General features: G+C 41.9%; 1 protein-coding gene across 5 annotated transcripts in view; it reads right to left on the bottom strand.

The window, feature by feature from the left end:
- The window catches only part of RALYL (RALY RNA binding protein like), a 1196807-nt gene that overhangs the window by 26483 nt on the left and 1148810 nt on the right, over positions 1-21514 (bottom strand). For all 5 annotated transcript variants that reach the window (XM_040354532.1, XM_040354535.1, XM_040354531.1 and 2 more), the window contains one exon: positions 13680-13793. In XM_040354532.1, the coding sequence (XP_040210466.1) occupies positions 13680-13793 (114 nt within the window). The remainder of the gene's footprint in view (positions 1-13679; positions 13794-21514) is intronic.

Genomic DNA, 21514 nt, shown 5'->3' with positions numbered 1-21514 from the left:
TTATGAGCATAACCTGCATATTGAACAATCAATACCCTCACTGAAAATGAAAGCTAAATTTTCTGCTAATGAAAATAAAATCAAATGTGATTAAAAGGCGAAAAGCCGACAGGACAGAAATGGAGAGTTAATTTACAAGATCATAATATATTCACTTGGTACTTTTAGTTAATTTTTTTTAAGGAGCTGCAGAAGTAAAAAACAAACAAAAGCAAAAATAGATCCAGGTATGAATGTAAACTTGATTTTGGTACCGTATTTAACAACATATAACACGCACAGGCGTATAACACGCACCCTAACTTTAAGAGGGAAGTTTCAGGAAAAAAACTTTCCACAGCCGAGTGCCTGTATAAGCTACTGAAGTAAGACAAGGTGAGTATACAGAAGTGCTAGCTAATGTTAGGGTTTAGATTCGAGGTTAGCTTAGATTAATTAAAAGTAAGAGAACAGGGGTTTAGAGAAAATGGTTTTAGGTTAAAGGCTAAGTTTACTTTTGTTCACCTTTTTTTTTTCTAAATTCCAGCTCCCCTATAAACAGGAAGGAGTTGACCAGCTCAGGGTAGATGATGCAGGGTGCGTGCTAATGAGATCAGCTGATCAACTCCTTCCTTTGTCATGACTTAAAGTCTGTCCAGGAAGTAAGGCAGAAGTAATGGAGGAGTGTTTTTTAAACAGCCACGAAGACAGTGAGGTAAGCCTGTGTAGAATAAATGGATTTTTTTTTATTTTTGCAAAAGAAGTACATAATACTATATTGGTACATAGGGGAGCTGGAATAAAAAAAAAAAAAAGAAAGGTTAAACAAAGGTGAACTTAGCCTTTAAGGTTAGGGTTTGGGAGTGTTAAGTATGGGGGTTGAGAGATAGTGTTAAGATTTCACTTTAGGGGTAAGGTTATCATTTAACTAAACTTAACTAATTAAAAACTATGAGCAGGCAGTTCTTTATTGCAGAAGGGATATGATATTTCTCTTCTACAATTAATACGCTTACCTGCCTGCTCACAATGTTCTATTGAATGCACACTGAACTGTGCATGTGCATGTATTCCCATCACACTCCAGCTGTGCTGGAAAGACAGACTCCTGTGTACAGGATGATTTTTTGCCCTGATCAGCCAATCAAGAGGCCAAAAACTTGACACCTAGAAGAAGCAGAGGAAAAGATGACAGCAGCCGGTGAGGGCTTTACCTGCCACATCGCTGGAATGAGGAATTAAGTATTTCTGATAGTGTAATTCCATGTCAAGTGATAGGGTTAGATTATGTGTTTTGTGGTTAAGGGTTAAGTGTTACTGCATATCATAATTGAGCATTGAGGTTGAGTTAAAGCCCTATTAGACCCAAAACCAAAAATGTATCATATAGCTTACCAATTCTTGCTTTTCTCATAGGCTTTTTACCCTTTATTTCACCTGCTGATCTGGCTAGTTAGGCTTCATGTATAGTGCTGTGGGTTAACGGATGTTTAGGAGCAGTTGGGGGCGTCTTTTTATATATATATATATATATATATATATATATATATATATATATATATATTTTTGCCCAGACAATACACTTTAAGACTGTTGAAAAGGGTTAATACAATTTATAAATGCTATATCCCTCTAAGCTGTTACTCATACTCAACCTAACCATGAATAATAAGATTTACCAGTAATTTGTTTTGTAGTTCTCTGCACAAGCTTGAATACATGAAGCATTCTTGTGAAGTACTGTACTAAACTGGAGGTCTGAAACCGTAAAAAAGGATGACACTTGATCACCTGGATTTTTGCTCTGCTTCTAATATTATTTTATCACTTATTTCCAGTAGGTTCCAGAACAATGATTTACTGATCATGCACTAAGCAGAGTTTTACTCCTCAACTCTTTTATTCCTTCCAACTTCTCTGTATTACTTGACCTTTTACAGAAAAATGGATCTCTGGTTAATTTTCATATAAATGTATTCAAATCTGAGCCCAGTGCACCGATTTAACAGGTAACCATAAAAAAAAATACCATTTTATTTTATGCAATAGCTTACAACTGAAAGTCTTCATTCGTCATGTTAGATGCTTAAACGTTTTTAAAGGACATTTCCTTCAGAAACTTAATTATGATGACCTGCATCTATTGTGATCTATGTAAGAATAACAGAGGTATGTTTTTGGAATTATGAATCTGAAGTCAGCAAAATTACGTTGGCTACAGCTACTCTCAGATACCATAGGGCTAGCATTATTGGAGGCCTTCATAACAGCGGGTGAGATAAGCAGAAAAAACGTTTTGGACCATAGGGTTATCTCGCTGGTAATGCTAAAGCATTGATGTTGATGTAAATGGTTTGTTTCCAGAACAGGCAGCTTCTACACCCCAGAGGATCTCAATGTTCTCTTTAGCTTGCAGCGTAATGTAATAGACATGTGCAGAATGGAACAAATAAATTTCGGATAGATTAGTTATGTTACTAATTTTGTTTTGTTGATTCGTATCAGAATTAGTTTAGTTTTCATAAAAAAAATGTGTTTATTAATTTTTCTAACGAATTCCAAATTTTCAGAACGATTCGATTTTGGATCAGTAAAAAAATCATCGACTGATTCAAGTTCTGTGTAAAGAATAGCTGGTTGTTAAAGAGGAACTGCAATCTGCTTATTTTGATTTGTAATATAAACATATTTACCATTCTGAAGCTTCCACCCAACCACTTTGAATATTATTTTATATATACCGTGATTCTGTACCTGCCAAATATGCTGCAGAAATCTACCTCTACTAAGTCTGGCTGCAGCCATTTTAACCTCCAGCTCTGCAGCTCTCATTGGTCCTCTTATGACTCATCCCCCCTCATTTCCTAACAAACTCCCACGAGAGTGGGAGAGAGAGCTGTGCATGATTTTATAAGGCTAATGACCAGACAAGAAACAGGAAGTGAGCTGTATAAGCTATTTACTGGCAAAAAAATTAAAACATTTCCCGGACTATTCTGTCGACATCCAGGGGCTCCGCAGCTCAGCTTCGTACCAGAGGTCTGAAATAAAAGTTATAGATGGGGAATACACCCAATATTTCACCTCACCTGATGATGCTTTCCACTGGCTGGATACCCTGCCCCAGGCCCGGGAACTGTATAAATGTCTCTTCTGCTTATCATGTTCTTGACCAGGCAATGCCTTCTATGTTTCCCTTTCTCCCACAAGTCTGTGCTTGACTGAGACTACCAGCCGCTCTGTTGTTTATTATCCAAAGTTAAAACAACAAGGGCAGAAGATTTAATAGATGGAAAGATGAAAAAATTACAAAAGGCCCACTGACAGCTGAAATGTAAATAAAAGAATGCCGGCAAAAGAAAATTCTAAAAAAAAAAACAGCGTGGGGTTCCCCTCCAATCCATATTGGGTCTGGTATGGTTTTAAGGGAAACCCCACACCAAAATTAAAACAAAACCAAAAAAACCTGTGTGGGATCCCCCCAAAATCCATACCAGTCCAGCGAGTGCCTCCCCTCCTGAACCTCGACAGGCCACACCCCCTTAACATGGGGGGTGCTTTGTGGCAGTGGGCCTCTTCCCCAGAACTCTGAGTTGTGGTTGTGGGGGTCTGCAGGTGGGGGGGCTTATCGAAATCTGAAAGCCCCCATTGCAGGCCCGAAAAAAGAAAATAGCTAAGGGGCGGAGTCACCCAATTACATGAGCGGGTGACCCTGCCCCTTGTGACGTCACTGACCGGGACATGCTGGTCAATGGCATCACAAGGGGGCGGGTCACCTGCTGATGTCATCAGCTGACTTTGCCCCTTAGCTATTTAAGAAATGTCAGATGGAGGAGCAGGCAGTGAGAAGGGAGCCTTCGACAAGGCCGGAGTTTTTTTTCTTTTTCGGGTCCAGCAGTGCGGCAGGTGGCGTGATTGACAATGGATCTGCAAGGGGGCATTGTTTTTGATTGAAGGAATTGACAAAAACTTGCATACTGTCTTTATTTTACACTTTTTTTAATGAATGGATAGGGGCACTATGTACCCCATATCCTATCCCCCCTTTTTAATACTATTTAGGGATGGAGATGCGTTTTCAGGAGTGGAATAGATTGCCTCCACTGATTTACCACCAACAGTTAACTTATGCATTGTCATTTTTTGACTAGCTGACCCAATGTGATGTGGTCCACACTTAGTCTGGTGGTATTTTGGTTTGGTAGGCATGTTTTGGTTCCACTCCTGTATTTCTTTTGTTATTCCAGTGCTCTTTTTTGCAAGGCCAACTATAGGTAGGGGTGGGTTTAGGTTACCACCTGCCCCTATCTATTGATTAGCACACATGTGCTCCTTATTAGGAGGCTTTTAAATCATAGCTAGGACTGCAGTACACGGAGTGCCTTGACGTTTGGCCTGCAGCTTAAACAGGTATTTGCAAATACATGCAACTAAACCTCTGTTTTTAATTACATACAGTTAGACAGATCTATTTGGTTTAGTGCTTTTTTGGTTGGCAACTTTGAGCCTGGCTATTATGGAAACATTTTTTATATTCCATATATATATATTTAATCGCATACTGTTAAAAACGCATCTCATTTAAAGTCCCAACTCTCCCCCCTTTTTTATATAAGAACCAGAGCTTACTTTAAAGAAGAATTAAGATCTATGGGCCTGATTCTCAAAAGAGATACGCAGACTTAACTGCTGTTCAGCCTGCGTATCCCTGTGCCTAACTTTGGAAACGATTCTCAAAAGGCTTTTTCCAAAGTTAGGCAGAAAATCTGACATGTGTAAGACACTTATGCCGCATACAGACGGTCGTTTTTTGTGATGAAAAAAAAATGACGTTTGAAGTGATGAAAAAAAACGACATTTTTGAAACTTCATTTTCAAAAACGATGTAGCATACACACCATCATTTTGAAAAATGATGAACAAAGTGACGGCACTCTAAAGGGGAAGTTCTATTCGCCTTGAGGCTGCTTTTAGCTGGTTACTTGTTAGTAAAAGACGATTTGCGCTTTTTTGTCTGTTACAGCGTGATGAATGTGCTTACTCCATTATGAATGGTAGTTTTACCTCCCGTCTCAAAACTTGCTTCTGGGCATGTGCGGGTTTAAAAACGTCGTTTTGCCCACACACTATCATTTTCATTGACACAAAAAATGACATTTTGAAAAACGACACAAAAAATTCGAGCATGTTCGAATTTTTTTTTGGTCGTTTTTCTGAAGACATAAAACGACATTTTCCCCACACACTATCATTTTAAATGACGTTTTCAAAAACGTCATTTTTTTTCATCACAAAAAACGATCGTCTGTATGCGGCATTACACGGTCAGATTTTAGGATGCAGTACCGCATCCGCCACTGGGGGCATTTCTCATTGAAATGCAGCTTTGCGTATGCAAATGAGGACTTAAGCAGATTTTCAAAGCATTTCAGCACTGTGATTTCTGCGTAAGTTCCGAATTTGCCTGCGCAAAACTAGGGCTGGTTTTATAATGTGGAAAGTTAGTCACACATTGTAAAGGCCCATTCCAGCGACGGCATTTGGTATGCATTCCTGAGGGAGAACTCCACGGCAATTTTTAAATTCAAAACCGCCATGGGTTCCCCCCCAGGAGCATACCAGGCCCTTAGGTCTGGTATGGGTTGTAAGGAGACCCCCCTCCGCCGAAAATTCGACGTAGGGGGTCCCCCTACAATCCATACCAGACCCGTATCCAAAGCACGCTACCCGGCCGGCCAGGAATGGAGTGGGGACGAGCGAGCGTCCCCCCCCTCCTGAGCCGTGCCAGGCCGCATGCCCTCAACATGGGGGGGTTGGGTGCTCTGGGGCAGGGGGGCGCACTGCGGGCCCCCCCACCCCAGAGCACCCTGTCCCCATGTCGATGAGGACAGGACCTCTTCCCGACAACCCTTGCCATTGGTTGTCGGGGTCTGCGGGCGGGGGCTTATCGGAATCTGGGAGTCCCCTTTAATAAGGGGGCCCCCAGATACCGGCCCCCCACCCTAAGTGAATGGATATGGGGTACATCGTACCCCTATCCATTCACCTGTAGGCAAAAAGTTAGTTAGTAAACACACAACACAAGGCTTTTTAAAATATTTTATTATTCTGCTCTGGATGCCCCCCCTGTCTTCGTTATTAGCTCAATTAGCAGGGGGGGCTTCTTCTTCCGCTCTCCGGGGGTCTTCCACTCTCCGGGGGTCTTCCACTCTCCGGGGGTCTTCTCCGCTCTCCGGGGGGGGCTTCTCCGGACTCCGGGGGGCTTCTTCCATCTTCTCCCCTCTTCCGCTGTTGACTCGGCGAACCCCGGTTCTTCTGCAGATGTCCGGTGCCTTCTTCTTCAGCCGGCGCGGTCTTCTGTGACGTCAGGGTCTTCTGTTCTTCTCCCCTCTTCCGATGTTGACTCGTCGCCTGTTGTCGCTGTAATGATGGAAGCGCGCCTTGCATCCCATTTATATAGGCATCACCGTCCCATCATGCTCCGGCAGTTACCCACGTGGTGGGTGCACGTGGGTAGGCACCCACCACGTGGGTACCTACCGGAGCATGATGGGACAGTGATGCCTATATAAATGGGATGTAAGGCGCGCTTCCATCATTACAGCGACAACAGGCGACGAGGCAACATCGGAAGAAGGGAAGAGAAGACCCTGACGTCACAGAAGACCGCGCCGGCTGCCTGTTACTAATTGAGCTAACACACAAACATAGCAGGCAGCCAGCGCTGAAGAAGAAGGCACCGGAGAGCTGCAGAAGAACCGGGGTTCGCCGAATCAACAGCGGAAGAGGGGAGAAGATGGAAGAAGCCCCCCGGAGTTCGGAGAAGCCCCCCCCGGAGAGCGGAAGAAGAAACCCCCCCCTGGAGAGCGGAGAAGACCCCCGGAGAGTGGAAGAAGAAGCCCCCCCTGGTAATTGAGCTAATAACGAAGACAGGGGGGCCTCCGGAGCAGAATAATAAATTATTTTAAAAACCCTTGTGTTGTGTGTTTACTAACTTTTACTTTTTGCCTCCAGGTGAATGGGTAGGGGTACGATGTACCCCATATCCATTCACTTAGGGTGGGGGGCCGGTATCTGGGGGCCCCCTTATTAAAGGGGACTCCCAGATTCCGATAAGCCCCCGCCCACAGACCCCGACAACCAATGGCAAGGGTTGTCGGGAAGAGGTCCTGTCCTCATCGACATGGGGACAGGGTGCTCTGGGGTGGGGGGGCCCGCAGTGCGCCCCCTGCCCCAGAGCACCCAACCCCCCCATGTTGAGGGCATGCGGCCTGGCACGGCTCAGGAGGGGGGGGACGCTCGCTCGTCCCCACTCCCATTCCTGACCGGCCGGGTAGCGTGCTTTGGATACGGGTCTGGTATGGATTGTAGGGGGACCCCCTACGTCAATTTTTCGGCGTGGGGGGGTCTCCTTACAACCCATACCAGACCTAAGGGCCTGGTATGCTCCTGGGGGGGGAACCCATGCCGTTTTTTTCTTTGAAAATTGGCATGGAGTTCTCCCTCTCAGGAATGCATGCTGAGCGACGCTGTAATTTTTTTTTATAATTATTTGTTTTCCCGGCACGTCTTTTTTTTTCACCCGTCGCAACTTTAGTGTCCCGTCGAAACTCTCAAAGCCGCCCGGCGTTAATTACGTTCGCGCGCTGCACGTCGGGAAAATTACGTCACACGCATGCGCAGTACGGCCGGCGCGGGAGCGCGCCTCATTTAAATTTTAAACGCCCCCAGGAGAGGAGGACCGCCTTACGACGGCGGCACTTAAGTTACACGGCCTGAAATTTCTACCTAAGTGCTTTGACGATCGGGCACTTAGGTAGAAATTTTAAGTCAGTGTAACTTAACTGCTGAAATTTAAGTTACGCAGACTTTTTGAGAATTTGGCCCTATGTGTGTTTAAAATAGCCATAAAGCAATCACATAATTATTTAGACAAATATTTAGACATAGATCAGCATGTTGTAGTAGAAAGATGATTTCAAGGATGCCAGATATTAGGTTGCATATTAACTATTCTCAAACAGCAAGGAAAGTAACTATAAAGGTTAACTGGTTATATAATTTGTTTGTATTATTTTACAAGTGCTTAAATTAAAACAATATTCAGCATGTAATAACTTTTCCTTTCCCCAAGCCTATAAACATAATAATGTTTTCCTTAACGGTTTCATTATTTCTTTATTTTTAGCATCTAGTTTTCCTAAAAGGTGCAGCCTAGTAGACTAAAACAGAGCTGTTCCTGATATGAAAATATAGACTTTTTGTCAACAGCCCTCATTTCCAACTTCAACTACTCCCTACATGAGAAATAAATCAAAATCTACGTAATATACAAAACTCACAAATATTCTCATGCTCATTCAACAAATAGAAATCATTTTATAAAGTACAACTGAAGACATTCATCTGCATTTAGCAGAAGGCTGAAATACATTTAATATCACACTTATTCTTCCAAATATGTTCCAAATGTATCTGTATTAAATAAATAATGTATATGTATTGAATAAAATACATCATGAATACCATTGTTGACAACAAACTAAATTATGATAATCTTGGTTAATTATCTACAAATATCAGCATCTGTGATTCCTCTTACAGCTTTAGGTATACATAAGACGGGTGCATTTTTGTATTCAACTACCAGTTCAGATGACCAGAGCTGAGAGGGCATTTGTCTTGCACCCACCAGAATATGGGTCCAACAACCGACTTGTTAAAAAGAAAGCAAGCTTATCTAATGTTCTTAAATATCTCATATCTAATATCCCTAGTATACTAGAAAGATTACAAATTGGCACATCTCATCAATAATGCTTACAACTTCATGAATGACACACTAGACATGGATCCAACACTGGATTGATCTTTCCATCCCAACAGTTCAAAATCAATGAAATGTTTGCAGAGCTAAAGTTAAAAAAAATATATATATATACAAAAATGTACCTCCTTTAGATCTACCAACAACTATGTGCTACAGTAGTTAAGCTACTGGAGTACAAAAAAATCCTGTTTTTAATGTGCCAAATTTAATAGTACAGTTTGTAGGATTTGGAATGAAAAATGTGACTTGTAAAAAAAAAAAAAAATAATCTGAATGGGATTTTTTTGCACAGTCTCACGAAAAATCCCAAGTGTGACTTTCTGCACCAAATAAATAATGGTACAGAAAATACGTTTGTCAATATTTGGAAAAGTAGAAGTATGTAGAGGTATGTAGAGAAAATTTGTTTGTCAATATTTGGTAAAGTAGAGGTATGCAGACGCAGAGGTATGTAGGGGTATGCAGTAGTGCACCAAGAGGATGACTATAAACGACTCCAATAAACAAAAAGCACTGCAATATAACATTTTATTTGACATGCAATGCGCTAAAATAAGATGTCACGTGTTACAATTTGTATTTCCCTGCAACCACCAATCTTAGTTTATTTGGCTTTAAAAGGAGACCACTTAAATGTATAAAATTTGCATCTCATATTAAGAAGCCATATCTTCCACCTCAAACCTAAAAAAGTCCAATCCTAAGTTCCTGGGGGACAGCTCTTCAAGACATATAGAAATCTGTGCACATGAGTCTTTAAAGCGGGAGTTCACCCAAAAATCAACTTTCTGCAGTTAGATCCAGCATACTGCTGACATCTGCAGTATGCTGGTCTTTTTTTATTTATTTTGGTACTTATCGTTTTAGCAGTATTTCTTCTATGGCTCCGAGCAGGGATTACTTTCTGGTATAGGCGTTCCCGAAGACAAGCAAGTTGATTGACAGCCTTCGATAGCGCGTCACGGCTTCCGAAAATCCACACGAGTGACATTCAGCAATTTACGGCGCCTGCGCAGTCAGCTCTACACGGCAGGCGCCGTAAACAGCCAAGTGCCACCTTGGCTGTTTTCGGAAGCCGTGACGCGCTATCGAAGGCCGTCAATCAACTTGCTTGCCTTCGGGAACGCTCGGAGCCATAGAAGAAATACTGCTATAACAATAAGTACCAAAAAAAAAAAAAAAAAGACCAGCATACTGCAGATGTCAGCAGTATGCTGGATCTAACTGCAGAAAGTTGATTTTTGGGTGAACTCCCGCTTTAAGTGTATGATCGACACCAAGCACCACTGAGTGATCTGGGTGTACACTCAACAGGCAGTAGGATTTCACATGTTAAGACATGCCTCTTTAAAACAAGGAAAACAATTCTGCACTTTAGTCTTTCCACCATTCACCAGTCCAAAGCAATAGAGCTTCATAATATGGGATGCAATGTTTGACATTTAAAGTGATATTTTTAATTTTTGAAATAACAAACATGCTATACTCTCCTGCTCTGTGCAGTGGTTTTGCACAGAGCTGCCCAGATCCTCCTCTTTCAGGTCCCCCAGTTGTATCCTTTATAGTACTGCAATTAATATGAGATTCAAAAAATGGATTGATTCACCTAATTTGTATCTTCTATTGTAGTTTTGTTGGAGATTGTATGTAGACTGAACAATTAAAGAAGAGTTCCCACTGTGGGAAAAAAAATAAAAGTCAGCCGCTACAAATACTGTAGCTGCTGACTTTTAATATATGGACACTGACCTGTCCAGGGAGCCCGCGATGTCGGAACCCCATTTTCAGATCAGCTCTTGGGTGCTGTTGCTGCCATTCATCGTAAGGGAAATCAATAGTTAAGTCTTTCGGCTTTACAGCCCGTTCCCTAACTGGCTCGGCGGAGGAAGGAGGAGGGGGTCAAACTTCCGAGGGAATGGCGCCGCGTCGCCGTTTCCCCTAAAGTGGGTAAGGGTATCTGTCAAAAACTGGTACCCGTTCCCCCCTCTCCCCTGAAAGGTGTCAATGGTGGCACCAGAGGGGGGAAGCAGATAAGCGGAAGTTCCACTTTTGGGTGGAACTCCGCTTTAAATTTTAATACATGTAGCCAATTTAAAGCTTTAACCACTTCCATACCGGGCCTATTTTGGCACTCCTCTCCTACATGCAAAAATCATAATTTTTTTATAGAAAATTACTAAGAACCCCCAAACACTATATATGTTTTTTTTAGTAGACACCCTAGGGAATAAAATGGCGGTCATTACAACTTTTTATCTCGCACAGTATTTGCGCAATCATTTTTTCAAATGCCTTTTTTTGGGGGAAAAAAAGGTTTCATGAATTAAAAAAATAACAAAACAGTAAAGTAAGGGCATTTTTTTTGTATAATGTGAAAGATTATGTTACGCCGAGTAAATAGATATCTAACATGTCATGCTTTAAAATTATGCACACACATAGAATGGCGGCAAACTTCAGTACTTAAAAATGTCCATAGGCGACACTTACATTTTTTTTACAGGTTACCAGTTTAGAGTTACAGAGGAGGTCTAGTGCTAGAATTGTTGCTGGCAGTCTAACGCACACAGTGATACCTCACATGTGTGGTTTGAAAGGCGTTTACATATGTGGGCGAGACTTCCCGTTCCCGGATACAGGGGCCTTTTAAATAAAAATATACATTTTTTTATTTTACTTATTTTTTCACTTTTTGCACTTTTTTTTGCATTTTTATTTTTTTTATCACTTTATTCCTATTACAAGGAATGTAAACATCCTTTGTAATAGGAATATATTGTGACAGGTCCTCTTTATGGAGAGATGTGTGGTCAATAAGACCCCACATCTTTCCTCCAGGCTGGAAAGCATGAGATTGTGAAAAAAAATTCAAAGAACTCATTCCGACAGCTGCGATTGCGGCTTTGTTTACGCCCGGGCCTCCAACGGTCATAGAGATGACTGGTGACCATCTGGTCACCAGAAATCTCTATGCTTCCCATCTGGTGCCGGTCGATCGTTAATCTGGCTCCCTGATGGCACGGGAGGGCCCAGAGAAGCACCGGATGGCGGCGGGAGGGGGGGACGTCCCCTCCCTTCACATAAGAATGATCAAGCGGCGGAACTGCCGTTATGATCATTCTTATGGTGCATCGTGGGCTAAAAATAGTGATATCTGAATGCTGCCTGTAGCTGCAGGCATCATTCAGATATCCCCACTGAAAGTCCAGGACGTCATATGACGCCCTTGGGCGGGAAGTGGCTAAAGGTCACATGTTTTAAAAATGGGAGTTAAAAATATAATCACTGGTGTGCTTAAAACAACTATAGAAAGTGTTTGGAATGCTCTTGAAATGTTGAATACTTCCTAACATTGGCACATCGCAATAAAAAAATAAGGATTGTAATGTTCATTCATTTAAATTCGACTTCACGCCACTATTAGGCATTTCCTGTCCTCACTCTGCAAAAGAACACTAGAGATATACATCCCACACAAGCCTATATACCAATATCCTTTTATTATCAATGAACACGAAGTTCTGGACATCTACCATCAGACACTGTAGACAAGAGAGGTACTTATGAACACACTAAGTTACTGTGGAATGCTTTTTACGCTGGACAATTAGCTTTTCTGGGTATTTGTATGTTATATTTTTATACTCGTTAGATACATTTAACCTTTATAACAAATTGGATTAGGAATTTTATTATCCTTTGGTACTTACTAATCAGTTATTTAAAGATTACTTATCTTCAATAAAAACCAGATACAAACCCCAATATATAAAAATTCTCTAATTATGTGATTTGTGTTGCTACAGTATAATATATACCGTATTTATCTGTGTATAACGCGCACTTTTTTCCTCTGAAATCAGAGGGTAAAACATGTCTGCGCGTTATACGCCGATATCATGTTCTACCAGCAGGGGGCGAGGATCGGGACATGGCCATGGAACAGCGCTCTCTGCATAGTCTAAAGTTAAAAAAAAAAAGTTACTTGCCAGCCCCTTGTACACTGCTCTTCCTCTGTCAGCCTCATTTTAAAACGAAGCTTGTAAATGTATATATAGCTCCGTTTTTTCAGGCTGCTCTCCTCCTCTGAGTGTAGCTTTGATTGGAGGAGAGCAGTCACATGCCCATCAGGGGAGAGAAGTCATGTGACCAGATCAGTGGGAAAAAAAACGGAGCTATTAAGGTAAATGGAAGCTTCGTTTTGCAATAAGAGACACAGGATTAACAGTGTGGTAGGGGCTGACAGTGATTTTTTTTTTTTTTACTTAACTATGGAGAATGCTGGCAGCACTGTCCCAGGAGACTGGGGGTCTCCTGGGAGTGCAGGGGGGCTGTGTACTGAATGGGGGATTGTATAATGGATGGGGGCTGTATACTGGGGAGGGGGGATGTATAATGTATGGGGGGATGTATAATGTATGGGGGGGGATGTATAATGGAGGGGGGCTGTATACTGGATGGGGGGGATGTATCATGTATGGGGGGCTGTGTACTGAATGGGGGGATGTATAATGGATGGGGGGGCTGTATAATGGATGGGGGAATGTGTACTGGATGGGTGAGGCTTGTACTGTAAAGGGTGCTGAGAAAAAATTTTTTCCTTAAACTCCCCTCTTAAAATTGGGGTGCGTGTTATACGCCGGTGCGTGTTATACGCCAATAAATACGGTATATATTTTTTTACAGATATGAGCATCGGAAATGTGTTTGTTTTTTTCTTAATTCAGATACCGTTTAATATGTGCTTTATGTTCATGGATTTTCAATTCTTTTCAAGAAAATCCACGGCTTTGAGTTATGTGCTTTTTCTTGCTTTAATTTTCGTCTTAATGAGATTCCAAAGACTATGCCATAAATCATTTTCACCAACCTGCTTCAGCCTTCTGCTGTTTTTCAATTTTTTCCAGCCTGCTCAGCAAAGAGTCGATCTTGGTTTTGATTTGGGTCAGTTCCTTCTTGATTGTCTGAAGCTCATCAGATTTTACTGGGAAAAGAGAAATGAACAACACTTAAAAGCAATAATTTTACCCTATCAGCCAGATAGCACAACTAGCTCAAATGTTCTGTACATCTCGGCGCAGTCATGGGGTATAATTTTGGTGCCTGCTATTTGCAATGTTGTGGGTGATTTTCCACAAATATTTTCAAACAGAATAGAGTTCACATCAAGGATCCCAGAATGTGTCACTTTCAAAATAAGCCTTCATTCGAAGCATTCAGCGTGGTATCATTTTCAATCAGTGTTGTCATTTATTTCATCCAGGTCCACCATCGCCAAAGTGTAGCATAATAATATGTATTTTCTGTAGTAATCTATGAGCACTGTATTATCAGTGATGTCAGGGTGAGCTGTATTTGGCATAAATATGTGTCTGGATTTTAGTTGTATATCTGACAAAGTTTAAGGCTATTCATGACATTATATTGAGACCTATCCCTTATGTTTACTTATATATTATCTGTTAATAGACATTTTGAAACTTTTAAGACCAGTTGTCCATAACGGTTTTAGGATAGGATCCGAACATACACGGTTTAATGCTAAATAGGACATTTCTGCTGCAAAGTTCAGGAATACACTCATCAACCATATCATTATAATCACTGACAGGTAAAATGAATAACATTGATTATATCATTATAATGATATCTAAAATTCAGTGGGATAAATTAGGCAGCAAGTAAACATTTTGTCTCTGAGGTTGATGTGAAGCAAACAAAAATGTCTGTTGCAGCTTGTTGCATATGGGGCCGTGTAGCCGCAGACCGGTTAGGTCACCAATGCTGACATGTGACCACAGCCAAAAGCACCTACAATTGGAATGTCAGCATCAGACCTGGACCACAGAAGTCAGCCTGGTCTGATAAATCACATTTTCTTTTTCATCATGTGGATAGTTGGGTTTGTGTGTGTTGCTTACCTGGGGAAGAGATGGCACCAGGATGCAGTATGGGAAGACGGCAAGCCAGCAGAGGAACTGTGATGCTTTTGGCAATGTTCAGCTGGGAAACCTTGGTCCTGCCATTCATGTGGATGTTTCTTTGACATGTACCACCTACCTAAACATTTTTTCTGACCAAGGACACCTCTTCATGGAAATGGTATTCCATGATGCAAGTGGCCTCTTTCAGCGGAATATTAAAAACCTGCCACACTACAAAAATGTTTCAAGAAAGGTTTTAGGAATACAACAACACATTTTAAGTGTTGACTTGGCCTTCAAATTCTCCAAATCTCAATCCCCTAAGCATTTGTGAGATGTACCAGAAAAAGAAGTCTAATACATGAAGACCCCCCCCCCCCTCACAACTTAAAGGACTTAAATAATATGAGGTCCATTAAACTAGGAGAACGCATTCATCACACCTTATATGATACTATGACCATATATGATCAGAAATGGAAGCCTTGGGACCTTTCTCTGATAACTCACTGAATTAAGCCAATTTTTTTTATTATTATTTTTATTTTAATTCCGTTCTATTCTCTCTTTTTGACATCAAACTAATTCATTAAGTTCTTACATTGTTGCATTATGCTACCAAATAGCCTTATATACAAACCATTACTTATTTCTCTACCGCTCGAATACCTGCTATGCATATTCTTTACAGATGTTGTTCACTGCTCTAGTATGTATTTTTGTACTTCTTGCCAATTCGAATTTAATCTGTACTGAGACTTATTTTTTCAATAAACCGTTTGTAAACAAAAAAAAAGAATCTACTACTGACAGCTTGGTGCTAAATACCACAGCATACCTTCAGAGGTCTAGTGGCATCCATGTGTCAATGGATCAGGGCTGTTTTGGTGGCAAAAAGGGGAACTACTCAATATTAGGTGTTGTCGTTTTAAAGTTATGGCTGATCGGTGTGTATTCATGCAGACTTGACACAACAGGAAGTGAGAAGGAAACCACTGTTGTCACCAGAACAGGTGCCCCCATTAGAAGATTTACCCTCTACTCCTGTTTTAATCCATACTAAAGATCAGTACAAAAATGATCATAACAAATATGTCAGGGCTCAAAAATTAAAGCTATTATTTCTGAGCTACTAGCCAGGACTTAAGAGTTACTCGCCACCAGTTGCCCCAACCAAACTCTACCGTCCCCTGGCCCATTTCCCAGTGCGCATTGCGGCTAAGTAGGCCATATGGGCCTATTGATTTCGACGCGGACGTAAACGCCGTAACTCCCGATTCGCGGACGACTTACGCAAACTACGTAAATAATTCGAACCTCGCGGCGGGAACGGCGGCCATACTTTAACATTGTTATTCCACCTCATAGGTGGAATAACTTTAGGCCGCCTAAGGCCTTACGGAAACGACGTTAATCGACTGCGGCGGGCTCGCGTACATTCGGGAATCGTCGTAAAAGCTCATTTACATAATCTACGCTGGCCGCAATGGAAGCGCCACCTAGCGGTCAACCAAAACATTGCGATCTAAGATAGGACGGCGCAAGCCGTCCTATCTTAGATATGTTTAAGTGTATCTCTGTTAGAGAATACGCTTAAACAAATGCCGGCGTAGATTCAGAGTTAGGTCGGCTTATCTACTGATAAGCCGGCCTAACTCTTTGTGAATCTACCTAACAGTCTTACACATCAGTACCAGCACCAGCACCCCCCATAATCTTTGACCGCGCCCTGTCTGGCCACCCCCTGTCTGAGCCCAGTAGGGCTCGGGACTGTGCATGCGCAGTTCCAAAGCCAGCCTGCGGCAATATTTATGGACAGTGTAAAACTCAACAGATACAGTAGTTACTCGCTCTCAGCTTATTTCCACCCACCTAATGCGAATAGGATAGGGAGTCGAATAGACTCCCTTAGGAGCTGATTATGGCCAGCTCAGTAGATTGTTTTAAAAAAGGACTGGACTATTTCCTAAATGTACATAATATAACTGGATACTAACATTTAAAAGTAAAATTGAACCAGGTAATATCAAATTGCCTCTTGGGATATCAGGAAGGAAGTTTTCCCATGCTGGAGTAAATTAAAGCATGCTTTGCCGTTTTTTTGCCTTCCTCTGGATCAATTGTGGGAATAGGATTGTGTATATGGGATTGTATGATATCTTTTTTTTTTTTTTTTATAGGTTGAACTATATGGACTTTTTTTCAACCTGACTGACTATGTAATGCAAGCAGACAAGTGGAAATTTTGAGGGCTGAAATATGTGCTATAGCAAGGACAATCTTCCCTAGGAAATTCTGGTCAATCCAGGAGTAGCAAAAACCAATGCTGAAGTATTCTATCATGTTCAAAAATGATAACACAGGTATAGCTGAGGAAAGCAATAGAGAAAAGAACAACTAATTGATATGATATTATTATTTCCAGACATATAGAAAATGTAGATTCAATTCTTGGTAATATGTTGAATTAAATCAAAATTTGAGAATATTATCTATTTGGAGCTGATCAGAAAATACATATTTTCTTTGAAACAAAATGGTAACATATATAAGTTATCTAGCTGAATAGAGCCATCACTGTTCTCTGTAAGAGACATATGGAATAAGCATGACTTTTCATAAATATGTATTTAAAAGTATGTGTTGACTTCAACTTCTGATTCAAAGCAACAGTTCATGTTGTAAAACAGTTTTAATGAAATTCATGATCTGGACATACTGGCACAAGGCTTGCTGAGTCTAGACAAATGAGGCTGTTTCATCTTTATTAAACATGTTTTAGACAGGTACTGTGACAGAACAAATATTAAAACAGCCACAGCAAATAAATGGAACCGATGGTGCACTCAGTGTGAAGTGGACAGCATGCAATCTATTCACCGATATAGAAAAAGCCTGACCCATTTATCTTATAAATATGTGTCTCTGGAGCCCCAGAGTGTGTATAAAAAAAGGAGTCACAGGGGCAAAATGCCTGTAAAGATATCATCTTTACAGTAAAGAGTAAAAATAAGTGCCTTATTATCACTGCATCCATCTTTATGCAACAATCCACCTCTTGGACCTAACATCCCACACCTTCATGAACTCTATGCCATTTGACTTAGCGCCACTTGGTCAAGAGGCTGAATGTACTCAGCACAGGCACTTTACCTTGGAGGACATGAAATATCATTTCAGGTTCTGAGCTTCCTATTGCTTCTTCAAACCCTGACAGATACTCTTACATCCTTGGCTTGTCCTCGGGTTCTTGTTATCTGTCTGTCATTTATTTATTTATTTCTGCTTTTGTTGCTTGCCTTAACTCTCTTCCTGAATTATGCCTTTGCATAAATGCCTATTAATCTGACCACAGGATGTTTTTGGACTACAACTTTGAATAATATTCCATTAACAAGCTTTGACTGCATCTTAACTGTTGCTGGAGGTGCAGACCCAGGGGGTACAATATTAGAGTAGAATAAAGCTACTACATACAGTTTTTAATAAAAACAGAAAAAGGTAGGACTCTTCTCCAAAGTTGGTAAAATCTTTGCAATGTACATAGGACTTCCAGCAGTGGCGGCCCATCCATAGGGGGTGCACGGGCAGCGCCCCCCTCCAGGCAGTCACAAAAAATAAAATAAAATGAAAACTGTCCCTTTAAAAAAAAAAAGGTCCTTAACCACTTCCAGACCTGCGCACGACGATGTACGTCCTCTTTTTAAAGATGGATATCTCGGTAACGGCAGCACCTGCTGCTACAACCGAGGTATCCATCTTTAGTGTGCGCGGTCCGGTACACGATAACGGCGGTCTCCGCGGCGGATTCACCGCAAGATCGCCATTATCGGTGGCGGGAGAGGGCCCCCCTACCGCTGCTCTCCCGCGCCCTCCGCCGCTTGCCGGAGCCGTCGGTAGCGGCGGAGGAGATCGGGTGCGTTCGGCTGCTGACTGGGGACGAGACTGAAGGAAAAATCTCCTTCGCCCGTCCCTATAGCTCTGCTGGGCGGAAGTGACGTCAAAACGTCAGTCCCGCCCAGCCTCTTAAAGAAACGAGCGGGCGCAATTTTTAAGCATGACATGTTGGGTATCATTTTACTCGGCGTAACATTATCTTTCACAATATATAAAAAAATTGGGCCAAATTTATTGTTGTCTTATTTTTTAATTCAAAAAAGTGAATTTTTTCCAAAAAAAGTGCGCTTGTAAGACCGCTGCGCAAATACGGTGTGACAAAAAGTATTGCAATGACCACTATTTTATTCTCTAGGGTGTTAGAAAAAAAATATATATAATGTTTGGGGGTTTTAAGTAATTTTCTAGCAGAAAAAACTGTTTTAGTCTTGCAAACACCAAATCTGAAAAACACCTAAGGTCTGGAAGTGGTTAAGTTAACTGTGTTCGGACGCCGGACACAGTGCATTATGGGAAGCGCCACATCTATGCAATTACGAGATTGCAGATGTGGCGCTTCATTTTCAGGCTTTTGTCCCGCCTTGCAGCGATTTCTGATGTGCCGAGTAGCTTCAGTCTGGTGCTCGTAGTATCTATTACTACAGCCAGGCAATTTGATTGACATCTGAGTTAGATGTCACTTCCTGTTTTCTCTCTCCCATTGCGCCTGAGAGAGAGAAAAATGGAAGTATGAGGAGCGGACTCCTCCATGACCGCTGCTAGTGGAAGGAGACACAATAGGAGAGGACACCACACATCAAGGTAAGTGCCGCTGTGCTCCTGCGGAGAAGGAAGGTGGAAGGGGGGTTTGATGTGACACAGGCTAAATTTGATGGGACACAGGCTGCATTTGATGGGACACAGGCTGCATTTGATGGGACACAGGCTGCTTTAGATGGGACACAGGCTGCATTTGATGGGACACAGGGCTTCATTTGATGGGACACAGGGCTGCATTTGATGGGACACAGGGCTGCATGTAAGGAGGGACTCCGCTGGGGGCACCTGATGTAAGGAGGGACTCTGCTGGGAGCACCTGATGTTAGGAGGGACTCCGCTGGGGGCACCTGATGGCATCTGGTGTCAGGCCACACGCTCAGGGCTCCCGCTGATTCTGCATTATGTTGAGTTGAATGATTTAATTTTATATTAAAATGCAATAATAGAAATAATGTGCTTCAATTAACCTGACACCATAACAACCGTGGTGCCAGGATGATTGAAGTGCTAACTAAGTGCTGTTTTTGAGTATCTTTATCTGCTGATTGTTAAACTTTCAGGAATACAATTTTTTTTATTGTTGTGTAGGATCTGGGCCTGCTGTCTCTCCCTCTCCCTCTCCATCCATCCCTCGTTCATCTCAGATGCTAACCACACCACTTTAGAGCCACACCCACTATTTCACTGAAACCTTGCCCATTTCCACCAAGTGGGATGGGTCAAAAAGGAAGGGTGGGGTGTGGCGCCCCCCCATCCTAAAACTTCACCAGCCGCCACTGTCTTCCAGAGAGGATTGTTGTCATCTTGACTCTAGATTTGATGCCTAAACGAATTGGCCTAAAACAATAATGAAGGGTGAGAATTCATACTTATAGATAATAGAGCTCTGCAATCAAAATTTTTCTTCATAGGATAGGGAAAAAAACTACTGTGCACCTAAACCACCTCACATTATATCACTCACTATCACTGCATCCTCCTATCTCCTATCCTAAAATGAAAGGTATGCATATACCAGTTAGGCCTATTATCCCTGATCAAAACTTTTCTGCTGCTGGCCAATTTTACTCTGCTCTATCTTCGGTAATATCCTAATTCTTGTAAGAAAGCTCCATACTTTGCCCTTTGTCTCTGCTAAATTCAAGCCTAGCCTTGCTTTTTAAAATTGTTCTGGAACTGGCTAATTTTACACAGCCATGTAATCTGCAGTCACCTAATTATTGTAGTAAAACACCTTTCTGTAAGTACATTTCAGCACATTTTTCCTCAAAAACATTTTCCTTTTAATGGCCAAATTTACACTGTTGTATTATCTGTAGTCTCTTAGGGCCAGATTCACGTAGAATCGCGGCTGCGTAATGTATCGTAGATACGTTACACTGCCGCAAGTTTTCATCGCAAGTGCCTGATTCACAAAGCACTTGCGATGAAAACTACGCCCGCGGCCTCCGGCGCAAGGTGGGCCAATTCAAATGGACGTGTGCCATTTAAATTAGGCGCGCTCCCACGCCGGACCTACTGCGCATGCTCAGTTGTGCAATCCCCGTTGTGCTTTGCGCTCCGTGATGTCATTTTTTCGAATGGCGACGCGCGTAGCGTACTTCTGTATTCACGAACGGCTTACGCAAACGACGTTCATTTTTAAATTACGACGCGGGAACGACGGCCATACTTTAGACAGCAATACGTTTGCTGACTAAAGTTAGGGCACCTTAAACGATGACTAACTTTGCGACGGGAAACTAGACTAGCGGCGACGTAGCGAACGCAAAAATCCATCGGGGATCCGCCGTAACTCCTAATTTGCATACCCGACGCTGGTTTACGACGCAAACTCCCCCCAGCGGCGGCCGCGGTACTGCATCCTAAGATCCGACAGTGTAAAACAATTACACCTGTCGGGTCTTAGGGATATCTATGCGTAACTGATTCTATGAATCAGTCGCATAGATAGAAACAGGGATATGACGGCGTATCAGGAGATACGCCGCCGTATCCCTTTTGTGAATCTGGCCCTTAATTCTTAATGAGAGTTTTATACAAATTGGCCAGTAGTAGGACAGTTTTGAATCAGCAAGAGCAAGGACAGCCACAGCAAACTACTGGCCAATTTCTATCTTCCAGT

The sequence above is a fragment of the Rana temporaria genome, chromosome 5 (genome assembly GCF_905171775.1).
Source record: "Rana temporaria chromosome 5, aRanTem1.1, whole genome shotgun sequence".
Taxonomy (NCBI): domain Eukaryota; kingdom Metazoa; phylum Chordata; class Amphibia; order Anura; family Ranidae; genus Rana; species Rana temporaria.
The sequence above is the reverse complement of the archived record's forward strand: the minus strand, read 5'-3'. Positions and strand labels throughout refer to the sequence as shown.